At 51.2% G+C, this 25,722-nt stretch overlaps 1 protein-coding gene across 1 annotated transcript; it reads left to right on the forward strand.

Moving 5' to 3' along the window:
• Window positions 1-10,388: 10,388 nt before the first annotated feature.
• LOC137316207 (major histocompatibility complex class I-related gene protein-like) lies at window positions 10,389-24,387 on the forward strand (the record flags this gene model as incomplete). The annotated part of the gene is made up of 4 exons (XM_067980341.1): window positions 10,389-10,649; window positions 16,638-16,913; window positions 19,391-19,663; window positions 24,197-24,387. Coding segments are annotated over 4 exons (1,001 nt in total), but the record flags the coding sequence as incomplete, so codon positions are not given.
• Between the last annotated feature and the right edge of the window lie 1,335 nt (window positions 24,388-25,722).

The raw sequence follows: 25,722 nt of genomic DNA on the forward strand, positions 1-25,722 counted from the left end.
AAAAGCCACTTTAAACTGACCTCAACTGGGGTGATGGTAGTAGGGCCGCTACATGTGGCCTCAGGGCCCCTGGGTTAGGGAGGGGACTGTTATCCCCACTCTTAATCAAACAGTGTTGGAACTGTGCGTGTCTGGACATCGGACGGGCCAGGATCTGGCCAGGCTGTGTTGAAAAGCCTATTGATGCTTAGTGTCAAGGCTCACAGGTGTTTAATGGTCACTGGGGCGATATACTGGAGAGTGACCCCTGTCTGTGGAACCCTATCCAGCAAGAGGTTAATGGATTCAAGAGAGGAGGAGGAGGAGAGAAGGGAGTTGGTGAGGGAAGGAGTGTCGAGAATTTGCTTTCGATTCAGCGCTTGAAATCCGTATTCTAACTCGCACCAAGTCCCGTTCTCCCATCACCCCCTGTGTTCGCTGACCTACACTGGCCCCCGGTCCGGGAACGCCTCGATTTTAAAATTCTCATCCTTGTTTTAAATCCTCCCGTGGCCTCGCCCCTCCCTATCCCTGTAACCTCCTCCAGCCCTACAACCCTCCGAGATCTCTGCGCTCCTCCAATTCTGGCCTCTAACGCAGCCCCGATTTTAATCGCTCCACCATTGGCGGCCGTGCCTTCAGCTGCCTAGGCGCTAAGCTCTGGAATTCCGTCCCTAAACCTCTCTGGTTCTCCAGCAGTCTCCCTCAGGATTCCTGTCTTCTTCCTTCCTGTCTCCACATGGTTCCTGAATCCCCTTCTGTCCGTGATTCTGGCTCCTCTTAAATCCTCTCTTTGGTCTCCTTCCTCCTGCCCTGTGCTCTGAGGTGTCTCCCTGTACACTGTGTTATTGTAAGTTGCTGTACACAGTCAAAGCACCTCATTGGAACAAAGGAACAGGAGGAGGCCATTCAGCCCCTCGATCCTGTTCCGCCATTCAATTAGATCATGGCCAATCTGTATCTTAACTCCACCCACCCGCCTTGGTGCCATATCCCATAATACCCTGACCTAACAAAAATCGATCAATCTCAGTTGTGAAATTTTCAATTGACCCCCAGCCTCAACAGCATTTTGGGGGAGAGAGTTCCAGATTTCCACTCCCCTTTGTGTGAAGAAATGCTTCCTGACATCACCCCTGAACGGCCTGGCTCTAATTTTGAGGTGACGCCCCCTTGTTCTGGACTCTCCCACCGGAGGAAATAGTTTCTCTCTATCTACCCTATCAAATCCTTCAATGATCTTAATTACAGCACCCGTTAATCTTCTGCACTCAAGGGAATACAAGCCTCGTCTGTGCAACCTGTCCTCATAATTTAACCCTTTCAGCCTCCAGTATGAAAGTACTTCTCATAATGAATGGCGTTTCCCACATTACAACAGTGATGACACTTTCACATTACTTCACTTTCTGTGACGCGCTTTGGGACATCCTGAGGTTGTGAAAGGTGATGTATAAAAAGATCTTTTGTTCTTTCCGAACCTTCTTGTGCTGCTTCAGCAGGGTGACACTGAAATCGAAGCAGATTCGAAGCCTGCCCCCCCGTTCCCACCTTCACCTCACAGCAACACAATGGACTTTGGACTGTCCGATGTCCGATGTGTTGCTCAGGCCCACGACTGACTTTTATTTCTGAGCAAACACTGCCCGTTTATTATAGTCTCTGAGCGGGTCAAGGCCAAAGTGAACTCTGTGTGTCCGATTGTGGGGAGAATGAGCTGCTGACTCTTCAATAATCAACTGGTGCTCGAGGCAAAAATACTCACAGTGATGTTGATCTGGGTGAATTAGAATAAATTGGCATCGAAGCAAATTCACAGACAGATTTTTATGTTAATTTTCAATGCACCGTCTTCGAGTCGCGCTTAACATGAGGCTCCTCAGAACAGCAATCCATGAGGATAACAGAACATTGAACAATGTCACCAAATCCAGTCAGTGGACGTCATGCTCAAACTGAGGGGGAGGGGGAAAGGGGAAGGGGGAGAGCATGGGGGAGGCAGAGGGATAGGATGTGGGAGAGCGGGAGGGAGAAGGAGAGGGGGAGGGAGACGGAGAGAGGGTGGGGAGGAGATGGGAGTGGGAGATAGTGAGGGGTAGGGAGATGAGAGGGAAAGGGATGGGGAGGGAGAGGGGACGGGGAAGGGTCGGGAGAGGGATGAGGAGGGAGAGGGGACGGGGATGGAGAAGGAGAAAGAGAGGTGGAGGATTGGGTGGAATTGTGCAGGGAGAGTGGGAAGGAGGGGATATGAGGAGGGAGGGGGGAATTGGATGAAGAGAGGGAGAGGAAGGGAAAGGAGATGGGCAGTGGAAGAGGACAAGAAGGGAGATGAGGAGGGGAGGGAGAGGGAGATGGGAGTGAGAGGGTGGGACAGGGAGAGAGGGATGGTGGGAGGGAGAGGAGGAGGAGGGGACGGGGAGGGAGAGCGAGTCGGGAGATTATCTGGTCATTAACTCGTTGCTATTTGTGGGATCTTGCTGTGCGCAAATTGGCTGCCGTGTTTCCTGCATTAAAACAGTGACTACACTTCACTAATACTTCACTGTCTGTAAAACTCTTTGGGAGGTCCTGAGGTGGTGAAATCACAATAGGAATGTGAGTCTCTCTTTTCTTTGTGGTCCCATTGCCAGTGAGAGTCGGTGCATTGGGAAGAGAATGGGAGGGGTGAAAGTGGGAGTCTGGAATAGACCATTGAAATACAGGGGGTGTAAACAGATGCGATGGTTCGGTGTTAATTCTGGGCTGGGCCTCAGTGTGAACCCCTGCTGTAAGATGCAGGCTCAGACTCCACTCCCTGGGACCCAGTGACCAGAACAAGTCCCTCCATTCTAACTGGATCTGGTTATCAGACCTGCTGCACACAAGCACCAATAAGTAGCTTCAGACTCGAGTGGTGTTGAAAAGTGCAAGAGATTAAGTTACTGTGACAGCAGCTTCTCTCCTGGTTAATCCGTGTCCATGACTGACATTTATTTCTGGGCAAACACTGCCTGTTTATTGTAGTCTCTGAGCACGTCAAGGCCAAGGTGAACTCTAAGGGGTCGATTTTAACCCCATGAACGGGTGGGTTTGGGTGCAGGTGGGAAGGTAAAAATTGTAAAAATCTAAAACCCGCCTTCAAACCGACCACTTCCGGTTTTAACGGCATGGAACCATACAAAAGATACAGCACAGAAGGGGCCATTCGGCCCATCGTGTCCGTGCCGGCTCGAAGAACAACCAGGTGCCCATTCTAATCCCACCTTCCAGCACCCGGTCCGTAGCCCTGCAGCTTACAGCACTTTAGATGCAGGTCCAGGTACTTTTTAAAAGAGTTGAGGGTCCCTGCCTCTACCACCAATTCGGGCAGCGAATTCCATACACCCACCACCCTCTGGGTAAAAGTGTTTTTCCTCATGTCCCCTCTAATCCTTCTGCCAATCAGCTTAAATCTATGTCCTCTAGTTCTTGAACTCTCCTCTCGGTGAAACAGGTACTTCCTGTCTACTCTATCTGGGCCCCTCATAATTTTGTACACCTCAATCAAGTCTCCCCTCAGCCTCCTCTGCTCCAAGGAAAACAACCCCAGCCTATCCAATCTCTCCTCCTAGCTGCAATTTTCAAGCCCTGGCAACATTCTTGTAAATCTTCTCTGCACTCTCTCCAGAGCAATTACGTCCTTCCTGTAATGTGGTGACCAGAACTGCGCACAATACTCCAGCTGTGGCCTTACCAGCATTTTATACAGTTCCATCATTACATCCCTGATTTATTATTCTATGCCTCTGCTAATAACGGAGATCATTCTGTATGCCTTCTTCACAACCTTATCTACCTGTACTGCCACCTTCAGGGACCTGTGCACATGCACTCCAAGGTCTCTCACTTCCTCTACCCCTCTCAATATATTCCCGTTTACTGCGTATTCCCTTTTAATGTTTGCCCTCCCTAAGTGCATTACCTCACACTTCTCCAGGTTGAACTCCATTTGCCACTTTTCCGCCCACTCCACCAACCCATTGATATCTTCTTGGAGTCTACAGCTATCCTCTTCACTATCAACTGCACGGCCAATTTTTGTCGTCTATAAATTTGCCAATCATGCCCCCTACATTCAAGTCCAAATCATTAATATATACCACAAACAGCAAGGGACCCAACACTGAGCCTTGTGGCACACCACTGGAAACGGATTTCCATTCTCAAAGACATCCATCGACTTTTACCATTTGTTTCCTGTTACTGAGCCAATTTTGGATCTAATTCACCACATTTCCCTGTATCCCATGGGCTTTTACCTTTCTGACCAGTCTGCCATGTGGGACCTTGTCAAATGCCTTACTAAAATCCATGTGGACATCACTCTCATCAATCCTCCTTGTCACTTCCTCAAAGAGTTTAATCAGATTTGTAAGGCATGACCTTCCCTGAACAAATCCATGCTGACTATCCCTGATTAAACCATGCCTTTCCAAGTGACAGTTTATTCTATCTCTCAGTATTGATTCTAATAGTTTGCCCACCACCGAGGTAAGACTGACCGGCCTATAATTGTTCGGCCTTTCCCTCGTACCCTTTTTAAACAACGGTACTATGTTGGCAGTCTTCCAGTCCTCCGGTACCTCCCCTGTATCTGGTGAGGATTGGAAAATGATCCTCAGAGCATCCGCTATTTCCTCCCTGGCTTCCTTCAATAGCCTAGGAAACAATCCATCCGGCCCTGGTGACTTATCAAATTTCAAGGATTCCAGTCTCTCTAGTACTTCCTCTCTCGTTATGTTTATTTTATCCAATATTTCACACCTCTCCTCTTTAACGACTACGTCCAGATCATCCCTTTCCCTTATGAATACAAAGACAAAATATTCATTTAAAACCCTACCCACATTCTCTGCTTCTACACACAAGTTACCCTTATCATCCCTGATAGGTCCCACCTTTTCCTCAGCTATCCTCTTGTTCTTAATGTACTGATAAAACATCTTTGGGTTTTCTTTAATCTTACTCGTTAATATTTCTTCATGCCTGCTCTTTGCTTTCCTTATTTCCTTTTTTACGTCATCCCTGTACTTTCTATACTCCTCCAGGCTTTCTGCAGTATTTAGTTTTCTGTGACAGTCATAATCTTTCTTTTCCTGCTTTATCTTGCCCCGTATACTTCTAGACATCCAGGGGGCTCTAAATTTGGCAGTGCCACCCTTTTTCTTTGAGGGGACGTGTCTGCATTGTACCCGTAGAATTTCACTTTTTAGTGCCTCCCACTGGCTTGCCACTGATTTCTCCTCAAGGAGTTGTGTCCAGTCCACTTCTGCCAAATCACCTCTAAGTTCTGTAAAATTTGCCTTCCCCCAATTTAAAACATTTACTCCTGATTTAACACTGTCCTTTTCCATAATAATGCTAAAACTAACTGAATTGTGGTCACTATCCCCATTATGGTCACCCACTGTCACTTCACCCACTTGCCCATCTTCATTTCCCAGGACTAAATCTAGAATTGCATCCCCTCTTGTTGGGCTTGTCATGTACTGGCTAAAAAAGTTCTCCTGGACACCAATCAAGAATTTTGCGCCCTCTGTGCCCCTCACACTGTTTGAATCCCAGTTGATGTTACGGTGGTTGAAGTCCCCTACTATTATTGCCCTCTTATTTTTGCACTCAGAAATTTGCCTACATATTTGTTCTTCTATCTCCCTTTCGCTATTCGGGGGTCTAGAGTACACTCCTAGTAGTGTGACTGCCCCTTTTTTATTCCTTAGCTCAACCCATACGGCCTCGATTGATGATCCATTTCGCATATCATCCCTTCTCACAACTCTAATTGATTCTTTAACCAATAATGCTACCCCCCTCCTTTTATATCACCCACTCTATCCTGCTTGAACACTCTATATCCAGGGATATTGAGCTGCCAATTATCCCCCTCTTTAAGCCAGGTTTCCATTCTAGCAATGATATCATGCTGCCACGTGTCTATCTGTGCCCTTAGCTCATCTGCTTTGTTTGTAATACTCCTTGAATTGAAGTATATACCCTTTAACCCCGTCAAATTCCTGTGCTGAACACTATGTAACCTTTGCTTTTTTGCATTTCTGAGTTGCTAACTACGTCACTAACTGCTTTTCTACTTTGCGTTTCCTGGTCTGAATTTGTCCTATCTGTACCTGTCCTTTGGTTCCCATCCCCCACCATACTAGTTTAAACCCTCCCCAACACAACTAGCAAATGTCCCCACGAGGATACTGGTCCCGGTTCTGCTTGGGTGCAATCCTTTCATCTTGTACAGGTCCCGCCTTTCCCAGAATCGGTCTCAATGCCTCAGGAATTTAAACCCCTCCCTCCGACACCATCTCTCAAGCCACGCATTCATCTGGTCTATTCTCCTATTTTCTGCTCTCGCTGGCATGTGGCACTGGGAGTAATCCTGAGATTACTACCTCAGAGGTCCTGCTTTTTAATTTATTTCCTAACTCCCTATATTCTGCTTGCAGGACCTCATCTGTTTTTTTTACAATACTTCACACTAAATTGTGGGAGTACGACTTAGGTTCAAACTAGTAAAAGGCGACTTGGGACAGACGTCAGGATGATATCTTCCTCATGCTAAAGCCTCGATTTTAACCTAACCTGTCCAGAGGGAATGGGATGGATTTGGTTCAGCTTCAATGGAGCGTAAAATCGGGCAGGGTATAAATAGGGCGAACCATGTGACCTGTTACTAAACGGGGAACAGAGAGGAGACAATAGGAGGGAGTCCACAGTTAAAGTCAGAGGTCCTGTGGTGGGATAAAGTTGATGTAGATAGGGTGGAGTCAGCTTGGAGCATCAACCAACTGATGTCCAGGTTCGGTGACAGGGTGTGGAGGGTGAGTGAGTCCAGAAGCTATTTGAAGGGTAGATTATCGGAGGACGCACTGCTGGGGGGGATTTCCGTGGGGATGAAGAGTCAGGAGGTTTGGAGAATCGATCGCAGAGCAGAAGAACAATGGTGAAGATGGAGGTCACTGTAAGATCTAGAAGCAGCGGAGGAATGGACTTCGGCCCAGGGGAGTGAATTTCTGGCCAGGAACCAGACTGTAGAAAAATAAAGCTGAAAAACCAGTAGTACAGTCATAAACTCAGCAGGTAATAGCTGGGGGATGGGCTGTGGGCTGGACAAAGTTACCTTAACTCTTAAGCAGCTGAGTCTTCCAGTGGAGTAGCGTAGTGTTGAGAAGTCGAGGAATTTAGAAGCCAAATTTGAGCAAAGATCCAGTTTTCACTGATGTAAACAAAGAGCAGGCCCGGTCGGGCAATGGGCAGTGGGCCCAGGTAAGTTTAAACTTGCAGCTTGAACTTGTGGGTAGGGGTAAAATGCACCCACTATTAGAGCCAGGGAACTTAAACAGTGGAAGAGAGGAGATTGGGGGAGAAAGGGCAAAGGATGGCAATGGATGACCAAGGATAGGATTGTCCAGCAAAGGAGCTCCCGAGGGAGCAGCCAGCCCAGGAGCCATCTTGTTAACAGTAGGAATCGTAGGAACATAACATTGTACAGCACAGAAGAAGGCCATTTGGCCCATCATGCTATGCTGGCTCTCTGAAAGCGCTACCCACTTTCTTCTGACCTTTGCCCAGACTCTTTTAAAAAGAAAAATTAAAAAAAATATTTATCCACTTTCCTTTGAGCAGCTATTGTGGGACCTGCTCCCCCCTCTGGTCGGGCAGTCTGACCAATGCTTTCCTGCTCCAGAACTCCTGGGAGCTCCGAACGGAAGCTGCCACTTCACCAAGCTCTGAGCTTCTAGCCAGTAAAATGAATGGTGGGAGAATCACGGCTGAGGAATTTTCCAACGTGGGCGAGTGGTGTCCGCTTGGAGCATTGAAGCAGGAAATCCCAGCCTCCGTCTCCGAACATCCCTCTCCATTAACAAAATTCCCCCTAATCTCTCCCTTTGCTCTTGACCTTAAATTTATGCCCTCTAGTTTCCGACTTACTGACCAACGGAAAGTGTTTATTCTCTTTATTTTACCAAACCCCTGATAGTTTGGACCCCTCTATCAGATCCCCTTGACCATTAGCAATTAGGAAGGCAAATGGTATGTCGGCCTTTATTACAAGAGGATTTGAGTGCAGGAGTAAAGATGTCTTACTGCAATTATATAGGGCCTTGGTGAGACCACACCTGGAGTATTGTGTGCAGTTTTGGTCTCCAAGAAAGGATATACTTGCCGTAGAGGAAGTGCAACAAAGGTTCACCAGACTGATTCCTGGGATGGCGGGATTGTCGTATGAGGAGGGATTGAGTAGACCAGGCCTGTATTCTCTAGAGTTTAGAAGAATGAGAGGTGATCTCATTGAAACATACAAAATTCTTACAGGGCTCGACAGGGCAGACGCAGGGAGGATGTTTCCCTTGGCTGGGGCGTCTGGAACCAGGGGTCACAGTCTCAGAATAAGGGGTAGGTCATTTAGGACTGAGATGAGGAGAAATTTCTTCACTCAGAGGGTGGTAAGTCTTTGGAATTCTCTACCCCAGAGGGCTGTGGACGCTCATTCATTGAGTACATTCAAAACAGAGATCGATAGATTTCCAGATATTAAAGGCATCAAGGGATATGGGGATAGTGCAGGAAAATGGCGTTGAGGTAGGAGATCAGCCATGATCTGATTGAGTGGTGGAGCAGGCTCGAGGGGCCGGATGGCCTACTCCTGTTCCTGTTTCTTATGTTCTTATCTCTGTACCAGTGAAAAGAATCCCAGTCTGTTCTCATAACTCAAGCCTCTCATCGGAACCTCGGTGTTGGAGGAGGCCATTCAGCCCCTCGAGCCTGTTCTGCCATTCAATTACATCATGGCTTGATGCATATCTTAACTCCATCTACCAGCCTTGATACCGTATCCCTTAATACCCTTACCTGACAGAAATCCATCAATCTCAGTTTTGAAATTTTCAATTGACCCCCAGCCTCAACAGCTTTTTGGGGGAGAGAGTTCCAGATTTCCACTCCCCTTTGTGTGTGGAAGAGTTTCCTGACATCACCCCTGAACGGCCTAGCTCTAATTTTAAGGTTACGCCCCCTTGTTCTGGACTCCCCCCACCAGAGGAAATAGTTTCTCTCTATCTCCCCTATCAAATCCTTTAATCATCTCCAACACCTCAATTGGATCACCCCTTAATCTTCTACACTCAAGGGAATACAAGCCTCGTCGATGCAACCTGTCCTCATAATTTAACCCTCTAAGCCCGGGTATCATTCTGCTAAATCTCCAAGGCCAATCTATCCCTCCTGAGGTGCGGTTCCCAGAACTGAACACAGTATCTCCAGATGTGGTCTGACCAGAGCTCCGAACAGCTGGAACATAACTTCCTCCCCTTTGTATTCCAGCCCCCGAGATAAAGGCCAACGTTCCATTCGCCATTCCATTTTTGTAGCTGTCCACCAGATTCCCTGGGATCGCCCGAGCAAATCTCTTCCCGACCTTCTCCGTGAGCTTGACATCCTCTTCAACACATGGTATCCAAAATCGGACGCAACGTCCTCACTGTGGCCTAATATGGGAAAATGTGAAGTCATCCACTTTGGGAGGAAAAATAAAAAAGCAAAATATTATTTGAATGGAGAAATAATACAAAATGCTGCGGTACAGAGGGATCTGGGTGTCCTCCTACATGAAACACAAAAAGTCAACATACAGGTGCAGCAGGTAATCCGGAAGGCAAACGGAGTATTGGCCTTTATTTCTAGGGGGATGGAGTATAAAAGCAGGGAAGTCATGCTACAACTGTACAGGGTGCTGGTGAGACCACACCTGGAGTACTGCGTACAGTTCTGGTGACCTTATTTAAGGAAGGACATACTTGCATTGGAGGCAGTTCAGAGAAGGTTCACGAGGTTGATTCCGGGTATGGAAGGGTTGTCTTATGAGGAAAGATTGAACAGGTTGGGTCTATACTCATTGGAGTTTAGAAGAATGAGAGGAGATCTTATGAAAAATACAAGATTCTGAGGGGACTCGATAGGGTAGATGCTGAGAGGACGTTACCCCTCATGGGGGAATCTAAAACTAGGGGGCACAGTCTCAGAATAAGGGGTTGCCCGTTTAAGATGGAAATGAGGAGGAATTTCTTCTCCCAGAGGGTTGTGAATCTTTGGAATTCTTTATCCCAAAAAGCTGTGGAGTCATTGAATACATTCAAGGCTGAGTTAGACAAATTTTTGATCAGCAAGGATATGGGGAAAGGGCGGGAAAGTGGAGTTGAGGTAAAAATCAGATCAGCCATGATCTCATTGAATGGCGGAGCAGGCTCGAGGGGCTGAATGGCCTATTCCTGCTGCTATCTCTTATGGTCTTATGGTCTAACCAGGCTCAGCATTAGCCGTTTCCACTTTGAGTTACTTATGATTAACGTCATTTTTGAGACTGGTTTCTGTCTGTGATCCTGCAGATTTCCACATCCTCGCATTTTACTACATACTGAGCCGTGGCGGGGCCGAGATGCCCGAGTACAGCTTGGTCGCGATGCTCGATGACTATGAGATAGTGTATTTCGACAGCACCCTGCAGCGGACTGTGCCCAGACAGCAGTGGATGGCCGACTCCTTCGACAACCATCACTGGGACGCCATCGCCATCACAATGGCGGGGTTCCATGGTCTGGTCAGAGGAAACGCCGAGATATTTTACCGACAGCAACACGGTGCCTCGAGTGAGTATCCTCACAGAGCCGGTGCAGCTATCGACTGACAGGAGGAAAGGATTTGTATCCATATAGAGCCTTATCCTGTCTCGGAGAAATGTCCCGAACCACTTTACACCCATTAAATGACTTGGGATGACCTGGTCATTGGCACTATCTGGGAGTAACATGGCAGACATTTTCAGCACAGCAAATGGCAATGAGATGATTGATTTGTTCATCTGTTTTTATTGGTGTGGATTGAGGGAGAAATGGGAGCAATTGGTTCTTTTTATGTTCATTTGAACAGGAAGACGGGGCCTCGATTTAACGTCTCATCTGAAGGACGGCATCTCCGACAGTGCATCACTCCCTCAGTACTGCCCCTCCGACAATACATCACTCCCTCAGTACTGCCCCTCCGACAATGCATCACTCCCTCAGTACTGCCCCTCCGACAATGCATCACTCCCTCAGTACTGCCTCTCCGACAATGCATCACTCCCTCAGCACTGACCCTCCGACAATGCATCACTCCCTCAGTACTGCCTCTCCGACAATGCATCACTCCCTCAGTACTGCCCCTCCGACAATGCATCACTCCCTCAGTACTGCCTCTCCGACAATGCATCACTCGCTCAGTACTGCCCCTCCGACAATGCATCACTCCCTCAGTATTGCCTCTCCGACAATGCATCACTCCCTCAGTACTGCTCCTCCGACAATGCATCACTCCCTCAGTATTGCCTCTCCGACAATGCATCACTCCCTCAGTATTGCCTCTCCGACAATGCATCACTCCCTCAGTACTGCCTCTCCGACAATGCATCACTCCCTCAGTATTGCCTCTCCGACAATGCATCACTCCCTCAGTACTGCCTCTCCGACAATGCATCACTCCCTCCGTACTGCCTCTCCGACAATGCATCACTCCCTCAGTATTGCCTCTCCGTCAGTGCAGCACTCCCTCAGTACTGCCCCTCCGTCAGTGCAGCACTCCCTCAGTACTGCCCCTCCGACAGTGCATCACTCCCTCAGTACTGCCTCTCGGACAGTGCATCACTCCCTCAGTACTGCACCTCCGACAGTGCATCACTCCCTCAGTACTGCCTCTCTGACAGTGCATCACTCCCTCAGTACTGCCCCTCCGACAATACATCACTCCCTCAGTACTGCCCCCCGACAGTGCAGCACTCCCTCAGTACTGCCTCTCTGACAGTGCATCACTCCCTCAGTACTGCCCCTCCGACAGTGCAGCGCTCCCTCAGTACTGCCCCTCCGACAGTGCAGCGCTCCCTCAGTACTGCCCCTCCGACAGTGCAGCACTCCCTCAGTACTGCCTCTACGTCAGTGCAGCGCTCCCTCAGTACTGCCCCTCCGACAGTGCAGCACTCCCTCAGTACTGCCCCTCCGTCAGTGCAGCTCTCCCTCAGTACTGACCCTCCGACAGTGCAGCTCTCCCTCAGTACTGACCCTCCGACAGTGCATCACTCCCTCAGGACTGCCCCAACGTCAGTGCAGCTCTCCCTCAGTACTGCCCCGACGTCAGTGCAGCTCTCCCTCAGTACTGACCCTCTGAAAGTGCATCACTCCCTCAGTACTGCCCCTCCAACAGTGCATCACTCCCTCAGTACTGCCTCTCTGACAGTGCATCACTCCCTCAGTACTGCCCCTCCGACAATACATCACTCCCTCAGTACTGCCCCCCGACAGTGCAGCACTCCCTCAGTACTGCCTCTCTGACAGTGCATCACTCCCTCAGTACTGCCTCTCCGACAGTGCATCACTCCCTCAGTACTGCCCCTCCGACAGTGCAGCGCTCCCTCAGTACTGCCCCTCCGACAGTGCAGCGCTCCCTCAGTACTGCCTCTCCGACAGTGCAGCGCTCCCTCAGTACTGCCCCTCCGACAGTGCAGCACTCCCTCAGTACTGCCTCTCCGACAGTGCAGCGCTCCCTCAGTACTGCCCCTCCGACAGTGCAGCACTCCCTCAGTTCTGCCTCTCCGACAGTGCAGCGCTCCCTCAGTACTGCCCCTCCGACAGTGCAGCACTCCCTCAGTACTGCCTCTCCGACAGTGCAGCGCTCCCTCAGTACTGCCCCTCCGACAGTGCATCACTCCCTCAGTACTGCCCCCCCGACAGTGCAGCGCTCCCTCAGTACTGCCCCTCCGACAGTGCAGCACTCCCTCAGTACTGCCTCTCCGACAGTGCAGCGCTCCCTCAGTACTGCCCCTCCGACAGTGCATCACTCCCTCAGTACTGCCCCTCCGACAGTGCAGCGCTCCCTCAGTACTGCCCCTCCGACAGTGCAGCGCTCCCTCAGTACTGCCCCTCCGACATTGCGGCGCTCCCTCAGTACTGCCCCTCCGACAGTGCATCACTCCCTCAGTACTGCCCCTCCGACAGTGCAGCGCTCCCTCAGTACTGCCCCTCCGACATTGCGGCGCTCCCTCAGTACTGCCTCTCCGACAGTGCAGCACTCCCTCAGTACTGCCCCTCCGACAGTGCAGCACTCCCTCAGTACTGCCCCTCCGACAGTGCAGCACTCCCTCAGTACTGCCCCTCCGACGGTGCAGCACTCCCTCAGTACTGCCCCTCCGACAGTGCAGCACTCCCTCAGTACTGCACTGGAGTGTCAGCCCGGATTATGCGCTCAAATCTCTGGAGTGGGGCCTGAAACCACGACCTTCTTACTCTCACCTCTGGTTCAGAAGGTTGTGGGTTCAAGACCCACTCCAGAGACTGGAGCACAAAATCTCGGCTGGCACTCCCAGTGCAGCACTGAGGGAGGGGCAGCACTGTGGGAGGGGCAGCACTGAGGGAGGGGCAGCACTGAGGGAGGGGCAGCACTGAGGGAGGGGCAGCACTGAGGGAGGGGCAGCACTGTGGGAGGGGCAGCACTGTGGGAGGGGCAGCACTGAGGGAGGGGCAGCACTGAGGGAGGGGCAGCACTGTGGGAGGGGCAGCACTGAGGGAGGGGCAGCACTGAGGGAGGGGCAGGACTGAGGGTGGGGCATCACTGTGGGAGGGGCAGCACTGTGGGAGGGGCAGCACTGTGGGAGGGGCAGCACTGAGGGAGGGGCAGCACTGAGGGAGGGGCAGCACTGAGGGAGCGCAGCACTGTGGGAGGGGCAGCACTGAGGGAGGGGCAGCACTGAGGGAGCGCAGCACTGAGGGAGGGGCAGCACTGTGGGAGGGGCAGCACTGTGGGAGGGGCAGCACTGAGGGAGGGGCAGCACTGTGGGAGGGGCAGCACTGTGGGAGGGGCAGCACTGTGGGAGGGGCAGCACTGAGGGAGGGGCAGCACTGTGGGAGGGGCAGCACTGTGGGAGGGGCAGCACTGTGGGAGGGGCAGCACTGAGGGAGGGGCAGCACTGTGGGAGGGGCAGCACTGAGGGAGGGGCAGCACTGAGGGAGGGGCAGCACTGAGGGAGGGGCAGCACTGTGGGAGGGGCAGCACTGTGGGAGGGGCAGCACTGTGGGAGGGGCAGCACTGAGGGAGGGGCAGCACTGAGGGAGGGGCAGCACTGAGGGATTTGATGTGAGCACCTTGAACGTTGGAATGAAATCATCGCTGCCACTTGTTTCTCCTCTTCTAAAGCTGCGTTGCCAGGGTTACTAACAAACAGATGAAATCAGGACAGGCGGGTCCATCAAGCCTGTCCTGTCTTGGCACGGTGAAACAACACACACACACACACCATCAGCACCCTCTCCCTCCCACAGTCACACAATCTCCTGGGAGAGGCCAACGAAAGAGGATGAAACTGAGGCCAAGTTAGGAAAGCAAACACTCTGGGAGATTCCTCTGCGACCCCCCCCCCCAGGGAATCGAGGAAGGTGCAGGAGACCACAGTGTCTGATATCACTGGTCCCCATTAACCCCACACACCTCCTATAACTCGAGATACTTTCTATTGGTCGCCAGTCCCCTTTCCAACACTTGCAGTCCACCCACACACACTGTGCATGCAGGCAACTTGTTCATCGAATCACAGAAAGGTTACAGCACGGAAGGAGGCCATTCGGCCCATCGAGTCCGTGCTGGCTCTATGCAAGAGCAATCCAGCTAGTCCCTCTCCCCTGCCCTATCCCTGTAGCCCTGCAAATTTTTTCCTTTCATTACTTATCCAGTTCCCTTTTGAAGTCCACGATTGAATCTGCCTCCACCATCCCCTCGGGCCGTGCATTCCAGATCCTAACCACTCGCTGTGTAAAAAAGTTTTTCCTCAAGTCACCTTTGGCTCTTTTGCCAATCACCGTAAATCTATGACTTCTGGTTTTTAACCCTTCCATCAATGGGAATAGTTTCTTCATGATTTTAAACACCTCGATCAAATCTCCTCGCAACCGTCTCTGTTCCAAGGAGAACAACCCGAGCTTCTCCAGTCTATCCACATAACTAAAGTCCCTCATCCCTGGAATCATTCTGGTAAATCAATTCTGCACCCTCTCCAAGGCCTTCACATCCTTCCTAAAGTGCGGTGCCCAGAACTGGACACAATACTCCAGTTGTGGCCGAACCAGTGTTTTATAAAGGTTCATCATGACTTCCATACTTTTGTACTCTATGCCTCTATTTAAAAAGCCCAGGATCCAGGATGTTTTTTTAACCGCTTTCTGAACCTGCCCTGCTACCTTGAATGATTTGTGCACATGTACACCCAGATCTCTCTGTTCCTGTACCCTTTTAGAGTTGTGCCCTCTAGTTTATATTGCCTCTCCTCGTTCTTCCTACCAAAATGTATCACTTCGCATTTTAAGTACAGCTAGCTTTTCAAGTACCTCTTCTATATCAATTTTTAGCCCATCCAGTATCTTAACTGTATCTTCCTTTACTGAGACTCTGGCAGCATCTTCTTCCTTGGTAAAAATAGATGCAAAGTGATCATTTAGTACTTTGGCCATCTCCTCTGCCTCCATGAGTAGATCTCCTTTATGGTCCCTAATCGGCCCCACCCCTCCTCTTACTACCTGTTTACTGTTTCGATGCCTATAGAAGACTTTTGGATTCCCTTTTATGTTGGCCGCCAGTCTGTTCTCAGACTCTCTCTTTGCCCCTCTTATTTCCTTTTTCACTTCCCCTCTGAACTTTCTATATTCTGCCTGGTCCTCACTTGTATTATCAACCTGACATCTGTCATATGCTCCTTTTTTCTGTTTCATCTTACTCTCTATCTCTTTTGTCATCCAGGGAGCTCTGGCTTTAGTTGCCCGACCTTTCCCCCTCGTGGAGACTGTACCCGAACCATCTCCTCCTTAAAGGCCGCCCGCTGTTCAATTGCAGTTTTGCCTGACAATCTTTGATTCCGATTTACCCGGGACCAGATCTGTTCTCATCCCACTGAAATTCCAGAGATCGATGACTCTCTGTGACAATCTAACCTATTGCTAAGGTTAAAGTCCAAGACAGCAGGACATAAATGGAACCTCAACGTAACACAGCTGCTTAGGAGCATCGAAAGAGGAAGAGGCCATTCAGCCCCTCGAGCCTGCTCCACCATTCATTTATATCATGGCTAATCTGCACCGTAACTCCATTTTCCAGCCTTTGCTTCCTATCCATCGATACCCTTACCTAACAAAAATTTAACAATCTCAGTCTTGAAAGCTCCAATGGGCCCCCAGCATCCCACAGCCTTTTGGGGGAGAGAGTTCCTGATTCCCACTCCCCTTTGTGTGATAAAGTGCTTCCTGATTTCACTCCTAAATGGCCTGGCTCTAAATCTAAGATCTTGATTCCCCCACCTGAGGAAATAGTCCCTCTGGAATTCCCTCCCTAAACCTCTCCACCTCTCTCTCCTCCTTTAAGATGCTCCTTCAAACCTACCTCTTTGTCCAAGCTTTTGGTCACCTGTCCTAATATCTCCTTATGTGGCTCAGTGTCAAATTTTGTTTGTCAAGTGCCTTGTGATGTTTTACTCCGTGAAAGGCGCTATATAAATGCAAGTTGTTGTTGTTGTATGTACCCGATCGAACCCTTTTCACATTTTCAATTGACTTGAGTTGTTTTTCCAGGTGTTTTCTTTGTCCAGGGAATGTGTGGCTGCGAACTGAACAGCGACAATTCCACAGAGGGGTTTATAAAGTTTGGATATGACGGGGAGGACGCGTATGTTTTTGACAAGGACAGATTGAGTTGGATTGCGGTGAATCCAGAGTTCCAGACTTTAGCAGACCGGTGGAATGCGAACACCTTCATGAACAAATACTTCAAGACCCTGTTGGAAAAGGACTGTGTGAAGTGGCTGCTGATATACCTTCGGGCTGGGCGAGAAGCACTACAGAGGAAAGGTACCTCGAGCGAGCGGGAACTGGAGGTGCTGGACAGGCAAAGTTTATATTCCCAGTCTGCACCTGGCCTCAGTACCCCTTGGGGTGGGTGGGGTCGGGATGGGGGAGATAATCGGGCAGGTGACCTAAATCCGATGACCTACTCAGTCTCCCCGGCTGGAAAGCCCGTGCGTGTTGACATCGGGTGAGAACGGGGTTCAACTAAGTTGTAATACCCCCATGGTTGAATAGTGTCCTGGTCCTCACTGTGAAGGCTCACTCGTGAACACTGGGTGCTTGTGTGCGTTACCGGAACGTGACCCGTTACATGGAATTTACAACACAGAAACAGGCCATTCGGCCCAACAGGTCTATGCCAGTGTTATTGCTGCACCCTCCCTCCTTCATCTCCCCCGATCAGCATATCCTTCTATTCCTTTCTCCCTCATGTGTTTATCCAGCTTCCCCTTAAAGGCATCTGTGCTATTCGCCTCAACCACTCCCTGTGAGAGCGAGCTCCACATTCAAACCACTCTCTGAGTTTCTCCTGAATTCCCCATTGGATTTATTAGTGACTCTCTTATATTTATGGCCCCTCGTTCAGGCCTCTGCCACAAGTGGAAACATCGGGGGAAAAATTTGGATGTGGCCGTTTTTGGGCGGGGGCAGCGCGATGTGCTTTACCCCGTGTCCAATGGTCCCGGCGCAGGCAGGATGCAAGTTTCGACCCACCCGAGGACCGACCTGCGATCAGCGTTCCATCCCAGGCCTTGCACCTGGAATCAATGCAATTCACACTTTCCACCACCAGAGGGAGGGCAATCTCTTAAAGGGAGGATGTTTGTTGGAAATCTCTTAAAGGTAGCTGGTACCTGTTATTTGCTGAAAATAACAGTCTGCACGGAGTCTGAACGGAGATCAGACATAGCACATGTAAAACACGATGCAGGTCCCATCCCTATGTTTACACACTGATGAGTTATGTTAAAACATTGAATAAAGGTTGCGCAATACTAAATCCCACATCCTCCAATCTGCACAACAGACCTCACCAATCTGCCGATCTGAGTTGGTACCAGGCCTGTGAGAGTACGTGCACCAAGGTTCTCTGCTGATGCACTAGAGGCCTTGGTGCAAGAGGTGGACAGAAGGAGGGACATCCTATATCCACAGTGGGGGGAAGGGAGGGGGGGGGGCAGAGACCCTCCAGACATATACTCAAAAGCCAGTGGGAGGCAACGGGGGACGAAGTCAATGCCAGGCTCACAGCATCATGAACATGGATGCAGTGCAGGAAGAAGTTCAATGCTTTGACATGAGTGGTCAAGGTGAGTGAGGTCAACTGTCAAGTGGTGTCTCCAAACAACTGCTCCACACACTACACCCCCATCACCCACATACCAACAAACTCTTTCCATCAGTACTCAACTCTTCCCATCAGATGCTTCCTCTCACCCTTACACATTACCACTGTTTCAAGCCGCCCACCCACAACTCACAGGCCACACGCACTGGCAGCTATTCAACCATGACAGGCACATCACCCAGACACAGAAGGTGGCGCATATCAAGAGGCAGCAAGTGGCAGTGACATTCAGCCCCTCGAGCCTGTTCCACCATTCAATGAGATCATGGTGGACCTGTGACCTAACTCCATATACCCACCTTAGCCCCATATCCCTTAATACCCTTGGTTCACAGAAATCTATCAATCTCAGATTTAACATTCACAAGTGAGCTGGCATCAACTGCTGTCTGTAGAAGAGTGTTCCAAACATCTCCCACCCTTTGTGTGTAGAAGCATTTCCTAACTTAACACCTGCACATCCTGGCTCTAAATGTTTCGCGATGTCCCCGCGTCCTAGTATTCAAATGTAGGAGACCTCCGAAAACAGTTATGAATGTTTCGGCAGCCAGAAGCAATAATCCAGCCACTAACCTGTAAATCCTGCATGGTCCCTTTAAATAGAGCCGGTGGGGGGTCCTCCAGGAACTGTAAGACACGTTCAGATGGTCGGGGTTAAGATTATGCGTTGAGTTGAGCGTTAAGTCCCGAAATGGTGTCTGTCACTTTAAATCAGCGTTGCACACTGATTGAAGCCATTTTCTCCCTACTTTACATGATTCCAGTGTTCGTTATCTGCGCCTGCACTAACTCCTATACCAAGATGGCGTCTGGCGCACGTCACGCTGGAAATGTGCGTGCGCATCCAAGACGCCATCTTGGATGTCGGAGAGGCCGTCTAGCGCCGAAACAACGGGCGCTACACGGCCCTATTTAGCGCCCATCTTCCCTACGTCTATCCTATCAAACCCTTTCATAATCTTAACGACCTCTATCAGGTGACCCCTCAGCTGAACTCCGGTGAACTCCAGCTGTCTCTCAGCATCAGTCATCTGCCTTCAGGCCGAGAAAATTGATGGTGGTGGGCGGGGAAGAAATGAAGGCAAAAGAAGAGAACTTGTCACCGATTGTACTCTTTGTTTAAATCTCTCAGTCGCCCCTGAGGTGTTTATTGGGAAGAGGAGTGACGGGGACAGAGTGCTAAGGGTCTCCTGCCTTGTGTCGGGGTTCTACCCCTGGGCCATCGAGGTGACTTGGTTGGGGAATGGCGAGGAGATCGCTGACATTGAATCCAGTGACGTGCTGCCCAACCAGGATATGACCTATCGGGTACTGAAAACGATCGAGCTGAGTGGAGACGACAGGAAGAGCTACTCCTGTCATATCGAGCACGCCAGCCTCCTGCGGGGGATCAACGTACCCTGGGGTGAGTGGCAAATTGGGGGGGGGGGCTCAGGGTCTTTCCCTGTGTCTCGGGGGGGCCGCAGGGTACTTCCTGGAACTCTGGGTCCTTCCCCGATTCTCGGGAGGGCCGCAGGGCTTTTCCCCGTGTCTTGGGGGCCCACAGGGTCCTTCCCCATGCCTCTGGGTCATTCCCCGTGCCTCTGGGTCATTCCCCGTGCCTCTGGGTCATTCCCTGTGCCTCTGGGTCATTCCCTGTGCCTCTGGGTCATTCCCTGTGCCTCTGGATCATTCCCTGTGCCTCTGGGTCATTCCCCGTGCCTCTGGGTCCTTCCCCATGCCTCTGGGTCCTTCCCCATGCCTCTGGGTCATTCCCCATGCCTCTGGATCATTCCCCGTGCCTCTGGGTCATTCCCCGTGCCTCTGGGTCCTTCCCTGTGCCTCTGGGTCCTTCCCTGTGCCTCTGGGTCATTCCCCGTGCCTCTGGGTCATTCCCTGTGCCTCTGGGTCATTCCCTGTGCCTCTGCGTCCTTCCCTGTGCCTCTGGGTCATTCCCCGTGCCTCTGCGTCCTTCCCTGTGCCTCTGGGTCCTTCCCTGTGCCTCTGGGTCCTTCCCTGTGCCTCTGGGTCCTTCCCTGTGCCTCTGGGTCATTCCCTGTGCCTCTGGATCATTCCCCGTTCCTCTGCATCCTTCCTCCTGTCTCTGCATCCTTCCCTGTGCCTCTGGGTCATTCCCTGTGCCTCTGGGTCATTCCCTGTGCCTCTGGGTCATTCCATGTGCCTCTGGATCATTCCCTGTGCCTCTGGGTCATTCCCTGTGCCTCTGGGTCCCTCCCCGTGCCTCTGGGTCCCTCCCCGTGCCTCTGGGTCCCTCCCCGTGCCTCTGGGTCCTTCCCCGTGCCTCTGGGTCCTTCCCTGTGCCTCTGCATCCTTCCCTGTGCCTCTGGATCCTTCCCCGTGCCTCTGGGTCCTTCCCCGTGCCTCTCGGTCATTCCCTGTGCCTCTGCATCATTCCCCGTGTCTCAGGGTCCTTCCCCGTGCCTCTGGATCATTCCTCGTACCTCTGCATCCTTCCCTGTGCCTCTGGGTCCTTCCTCGTGCCTCTGGGTCCTTCCCCGTGCCTCTCGGTCATTCCCTGTGCCTCTGCATCCTTCCCTGTGCCTCTGGGTCCTTCCTCGTGCCTCTGGATCATTCCTCGTACCTCTGCATCCTTCCCTGTGCCTCTGGGTCCTTCCTCGTGCCTCTGGGTCCTTCCTCGTGCCTCTGGGTCCTTCCCTGTGTCTCAGGGTCATTCCCTGTGCCTCTGCATCCTTCCCTGTGCCTCTGGGTCATTGCCGTGCCTCAAGGTCCTTCCTTGTGTCTCTGCGTCCTTCCCCACTTCTCTGGATCCTCCCCTGTGACTCTAGATCATTCCCTGTGACTCGAGGTCATTCCCTGTGCCTCAAGGTCATTCCCTGTGCCGCAGGGTCCTTCCCCGTGTCTCTTCATCCTTCGGGGGAGCGCTGCACTGTCAAAGGGGCAGTACTGAGGGAGAGCGGCACTGTCGGAGGGTCAGTACTGAGGGAGAGCTGCACTGTCAAAGAGGCAGTACTGAGGGAGTGCTGCACTGTCGGAGGGTCAGTACTGAGGGAGAGCGGCACTGTCGGAGGGTCAGTACTGAGGGAGTGCTGCACTGTCGGAGGGTCAGTACTGAGGGAGAGCTGCACTGTCGGAGGGTCAGTACTGAGGCAGAGCGGCACTGTCAAAGGGGCAGTACTGAGGGAGAGCGGCACTGTCGGAGGGTCAGTACTGAGGGAGAGCGGCACTGTCGGAGGGTCAGTACTGAGGGAGAGCGGCACTGTCGGAGGGTCAGTACTGAGGGAGTGCGGTACTGTCGGAGGGTCAGTACTGAGGGAGAGCGGCACTGTCGGAGGGTCAGTACTGAGGGAGAGCGGCACTGTCGGAGGGTCAGTACTGAGGGAGAGCGGCACTGTCGGAGGGTCAGTACTGAGGGAGAGCGGCACTGTCGGAGGGTCAGTACTGAGGGAGTGCGGTACTGTCGGAGGGTCAGTACTGAGGGAGAGCTGCACTGTCTGAGGGTCAGTACTGAGGGAGTGCGGTACTGTCGGAGGGTCAGTACTGAGGGAGCGCTGCACTGTCTGAGGGACAGTACTGAGGGAGTGCTGCACTGTCTGAGGGTCAGTACTGAGGGAGTGCTGCACTGTCGGAGGGTCAGTACTGAGGGAGCGCTGCACTGTCGGAGGGGCAGTACTGAGGGAGTGCGATACTGTCGGAGGGTCAGTACTGAGGGAGAGCTGCACTGTCGGAGGGTCAGTACTGAGGGAGAGCTGCACTGTCGGAGGGTCAGTACTGAGGGAGTGCTGCACTGTCGGAGGGTCAGTACTGAGGGAGTGCGGCACTGTGGGAGGTGCCATCTTTCGGATGAGATGTTAAGTCAAGGCCCCAACTGCCATCTCAGGTGGAGGTGAAACATCCCATGACATTATTTCGAGGATGAGCAGGAGAGTTATCCCCGGTGTCCTGGCCAATATTTATCCCTCAATAAACATGAATATAAAAAAAGTGATCTGATCATTATCACATTGCTGGTTGTGGGATCTTGCTGTGCGCAAATTGGCTGCCGGGTTTTCCACATCACAACAGTGACGACACTTCAAAATAGTTTAATTGGCTGTAAAGTGCTTTGAGACATCCTGAGCTCATGAAAGGTGTTATATAAATACACCTCTTCCTTTTCTCTTTCAATAGCACATGCCCACCTTTCATGGTGTTACACTGAGCAAAATCCCCTTCAATTTACCCAATAGCACAATTGGTAAATGACCTGCCCAATCTGGAACAAAGACGGACAGACCAGAGGGTCCCAGATTTAACCCCTGGCCTCTGCTGAGTGGGAGGATTTCAATTGGAGAGACTGCCCTTTCCCCATAGCCCTGTCACAATCCAAACTAACCCCACTGCCCCACTCTCTCCCCATAGCCGTGTATCAATCCCAAACTAATCCCACTGCCCCACTCTCTCCCCATAGCCCTGTCACAATCCAAACTAACCCCACTGCCCCACTCTCTCCCCATAGCCCTGTATCAATCCCAAACTAACCCCACTGCCCCACTCTCTCCCCATAGCCCTGTATCAATCCCAAACTAATCCCACTGCCCCACTCTCTCCCCATAGCCCTGTGTCAATCCCAAACTAACCCCACTGCCCCACTCTCTCCCCATAGCCGTGTATCAATCCCAAACTAATCCCACTGTCCCACTCTCTCCCCATAGCCCTGTCACAATCCAAACTAACCCCACTGCCCCACTCTCTCCCCATAGCCCTGTATCAATCCCAAACTAATCCCACTGCCCCACTCTCTCCCCATAGCCCTGTATCAATCCCAAACTAATCCCACTGCCCCACTCTCTCCCCAGAGCCCTGTATCAATCCCAAACTAATCCCACTGCCCCGCGCCCTCCCCATAGCCCTGTCTCAATCCAAACTAACCCCACTGCCCCACTCTCTCCCCATAGCCCTGTATCAATCCCAAACTAATCCCACTGCCCCGCGCCCTCCCCATAGCCCAGTATCAATCCCAAACTAATCCCACTGCCCCACTCTCTCCCCAGAGCCCTGTATCAATCCCAAACTAATCCCACTGCCCCGCGCCCTCCCCATAGCCCTGTCTCAATCCAAACTAACCCCACTGCCCCACTCTCTCCCCATAGCCCTGTATCAATCCCAAACTAATCCCACTGCCCCGCGCCCTCCCCATAGCCCTGTATCAATCCCAAACTAATCCCACTGCCCCTCGCCCTCCCCATAGCCCTGTATCAATCCCAAACTAATCCCACTGCCCCACTCTCTCCCCATAGCCCTGTATCAATCCCAAACTAAACCCACTGCTCTGTATCTCCCCATAGCCCTGTATCAATCCCAAACTAATCCCACTGCCCTACTCTCTCCCCATAGCCCTGCATCAATCCCAAACTAATCCCACTGCCCCACTCTCTCCCCATCGCCCTGCATCAATCCCAAACTAATCCCACTGCCCCACTCTCTCCCCATAGTCCTGTATCAATCCCAAACTAACCTCACTGCTCTGTATCTCCCTGAGCTTCGAATGTTTAGCCACCCTTCCCTTAAAACATACAATGGTCTCTGTCTCAACCACTCCCTGTGGCCAAAAAATTGCAATCTGTAACCATCATCTGTCAAAAGAAATGGCCAATAGTTTCCCCTCCTTGGCATTGCACTGTTATTTTACAGTGTGTAATTCTGCAGTCTCTATCCCTGATATCAGGTGGTTCGTGTGTTGATTTAATCTGCAGAGTACAGGAATTGCACTTTAAACTCTGTAACTAGTCAGGAACTGCCCTGTTTCTGAGAATAATCAATGGTAACTAGTTGTATTCTGCTTATTATTTGTAATGGAGCCAGTTAGGCATGTTTCAATCCATTTTTAATTGTTCATTACCCTATCAGACATGTACTGTACCAGTGTGCAGCTTAATGAAGCACCTAATGAAATCATTAGGAAATAATTATTGATCAACATCATTTTAAAATTCAATAGAGAGGGCGACAGAAGGAGGCACGAATGTCGGGATTGGGACTGGAGCAGCAGCCGTCTCACTCACTCTTCTTGGCATCATCGTCGGAATTGGCTTCTGGAGCAAGAGGCAAAACAGGAGAGACCAGCAGAGCCCATCAGAGACCAGCAAAACCCATCAGAGACCAGTAGAAACTGGCAGAGTCCTGCCGTGATGAGCAGAGACCGGCAGAGTCCTGCAGTGACCGGCAGAGTCCTGCAGTGACCGGCAGAGACCAGTAAGACCGGCAGAGTTCTGCAGTGACCAGCAGAGAACATCAGAGACCAGAAGGGACTGGCAGAGACCAGCAGAAAGCGACAGAGTCCAGCAGAGACAGACAATGTCAGAGACGAGCAGAGAACAGCAGGTTCCTCACCTGCTGACCAACAAGATCCATTTTCAGTAGTTAATTCCACGAACGATATATTTTCTTCCATTCTCCTCCCATATTCTCCTGAAGTTGCAAACTCTTAACTGGTGTACGTGCCAGGACCACCCATAATATCACCCGTGCTCCATCTTCAGATGTTTGATGGGACAGTGTAGAGGGAGCTTTACCTGTATCTAACCCATGCTGTACCTGCCCTGGGAGTGTTTGATGGGACAGTGTAGAGGAAGCTTTACTCTGTATCTAACCCATGCTGTACCTGCCCTGGGAGTGTTTGATGGGACAGTGTAGAGGGAGCTTTACTCTGTATCTAACCCATGCTGTACCTGCCCTGGGAGTGTTTGATGGGACAGTGTAGAGGAAGCTTTACTCTGTATCTAACCCGTGCTGTACCTGCCCTGGGAGTGTTTGATGGGACAGTGTAGAGGGAGCTTTACTCTGTATCTAACCCATGCTGTATCTGCCCTGGGAGTGTTTGATGGGACAGTGTAGAGGGAGATTTACTCTCAATCTAACCCATGCTGTACCTGCCCTGGGAGTGTTTGATGGGACAGTGTAGAGGGAGCTTTACTCTGTATCTAACCCATGCTGTACCTGCCCTGGGAGTGTTTGATGGGACAGTTTAGATGGAGCTTTACTCTGGATCTAACCCGTGCTGTACCTGCCCTGGGAGTGTTTGATGGGACAGTTTAGATGGAGCTTTACTCTGTATCTAACCCATGCTGTACCTGCTCTGGGAGTGTTTGATGGGACAGTTTAGATGGAGCTTTACTCTGTATCTAACCCATGCTGTACCTGCCCTGGGAGTGTTTGATGGGACAGTGTAGAGGGAGCTTTACTCTGTATCTAACCCATGCTGTACCTGCCCTGGGAGTGTTTGATGGGACAGTGTAGAGGGAGCTTTACTCTGTATCTAACCCATGCTGTACCTGCCCTGGGAGTGTTTGATGGGACAGTGTAGAGGAAGCTTTACTCTGTATCTAACCCATGATGTACCTACCCTGGGAGTGTTTGATGGGACAGTTTAGAGGGAGATTTACTCTATCTAGCCCATGGTGTACCTGGCCATACCCATGTTTATACCAGCTGTGGTTTGTCCTGTACAGCAAAAGTTCCCACAAC

Source organism: Heptranchias perlo, unplaced genomic scaffold (assembly GCF_035084215.1).
Source record: "Heptranchias perlo isolate sHepPer1 unplaced genomic scaffold, sHepPer1.hap1 HAP1_SCAFFOLD_569, whole genome shotgun sequence".
In the NCBI taxonomy this organism is placed as follows: domain Eukaryota; kingdom Metazoa; phylum Chordata; class Chondrichthyes; order Hexanchiformes; family Hexanchidae; genus Heptranchias; species Heptranchias perlo.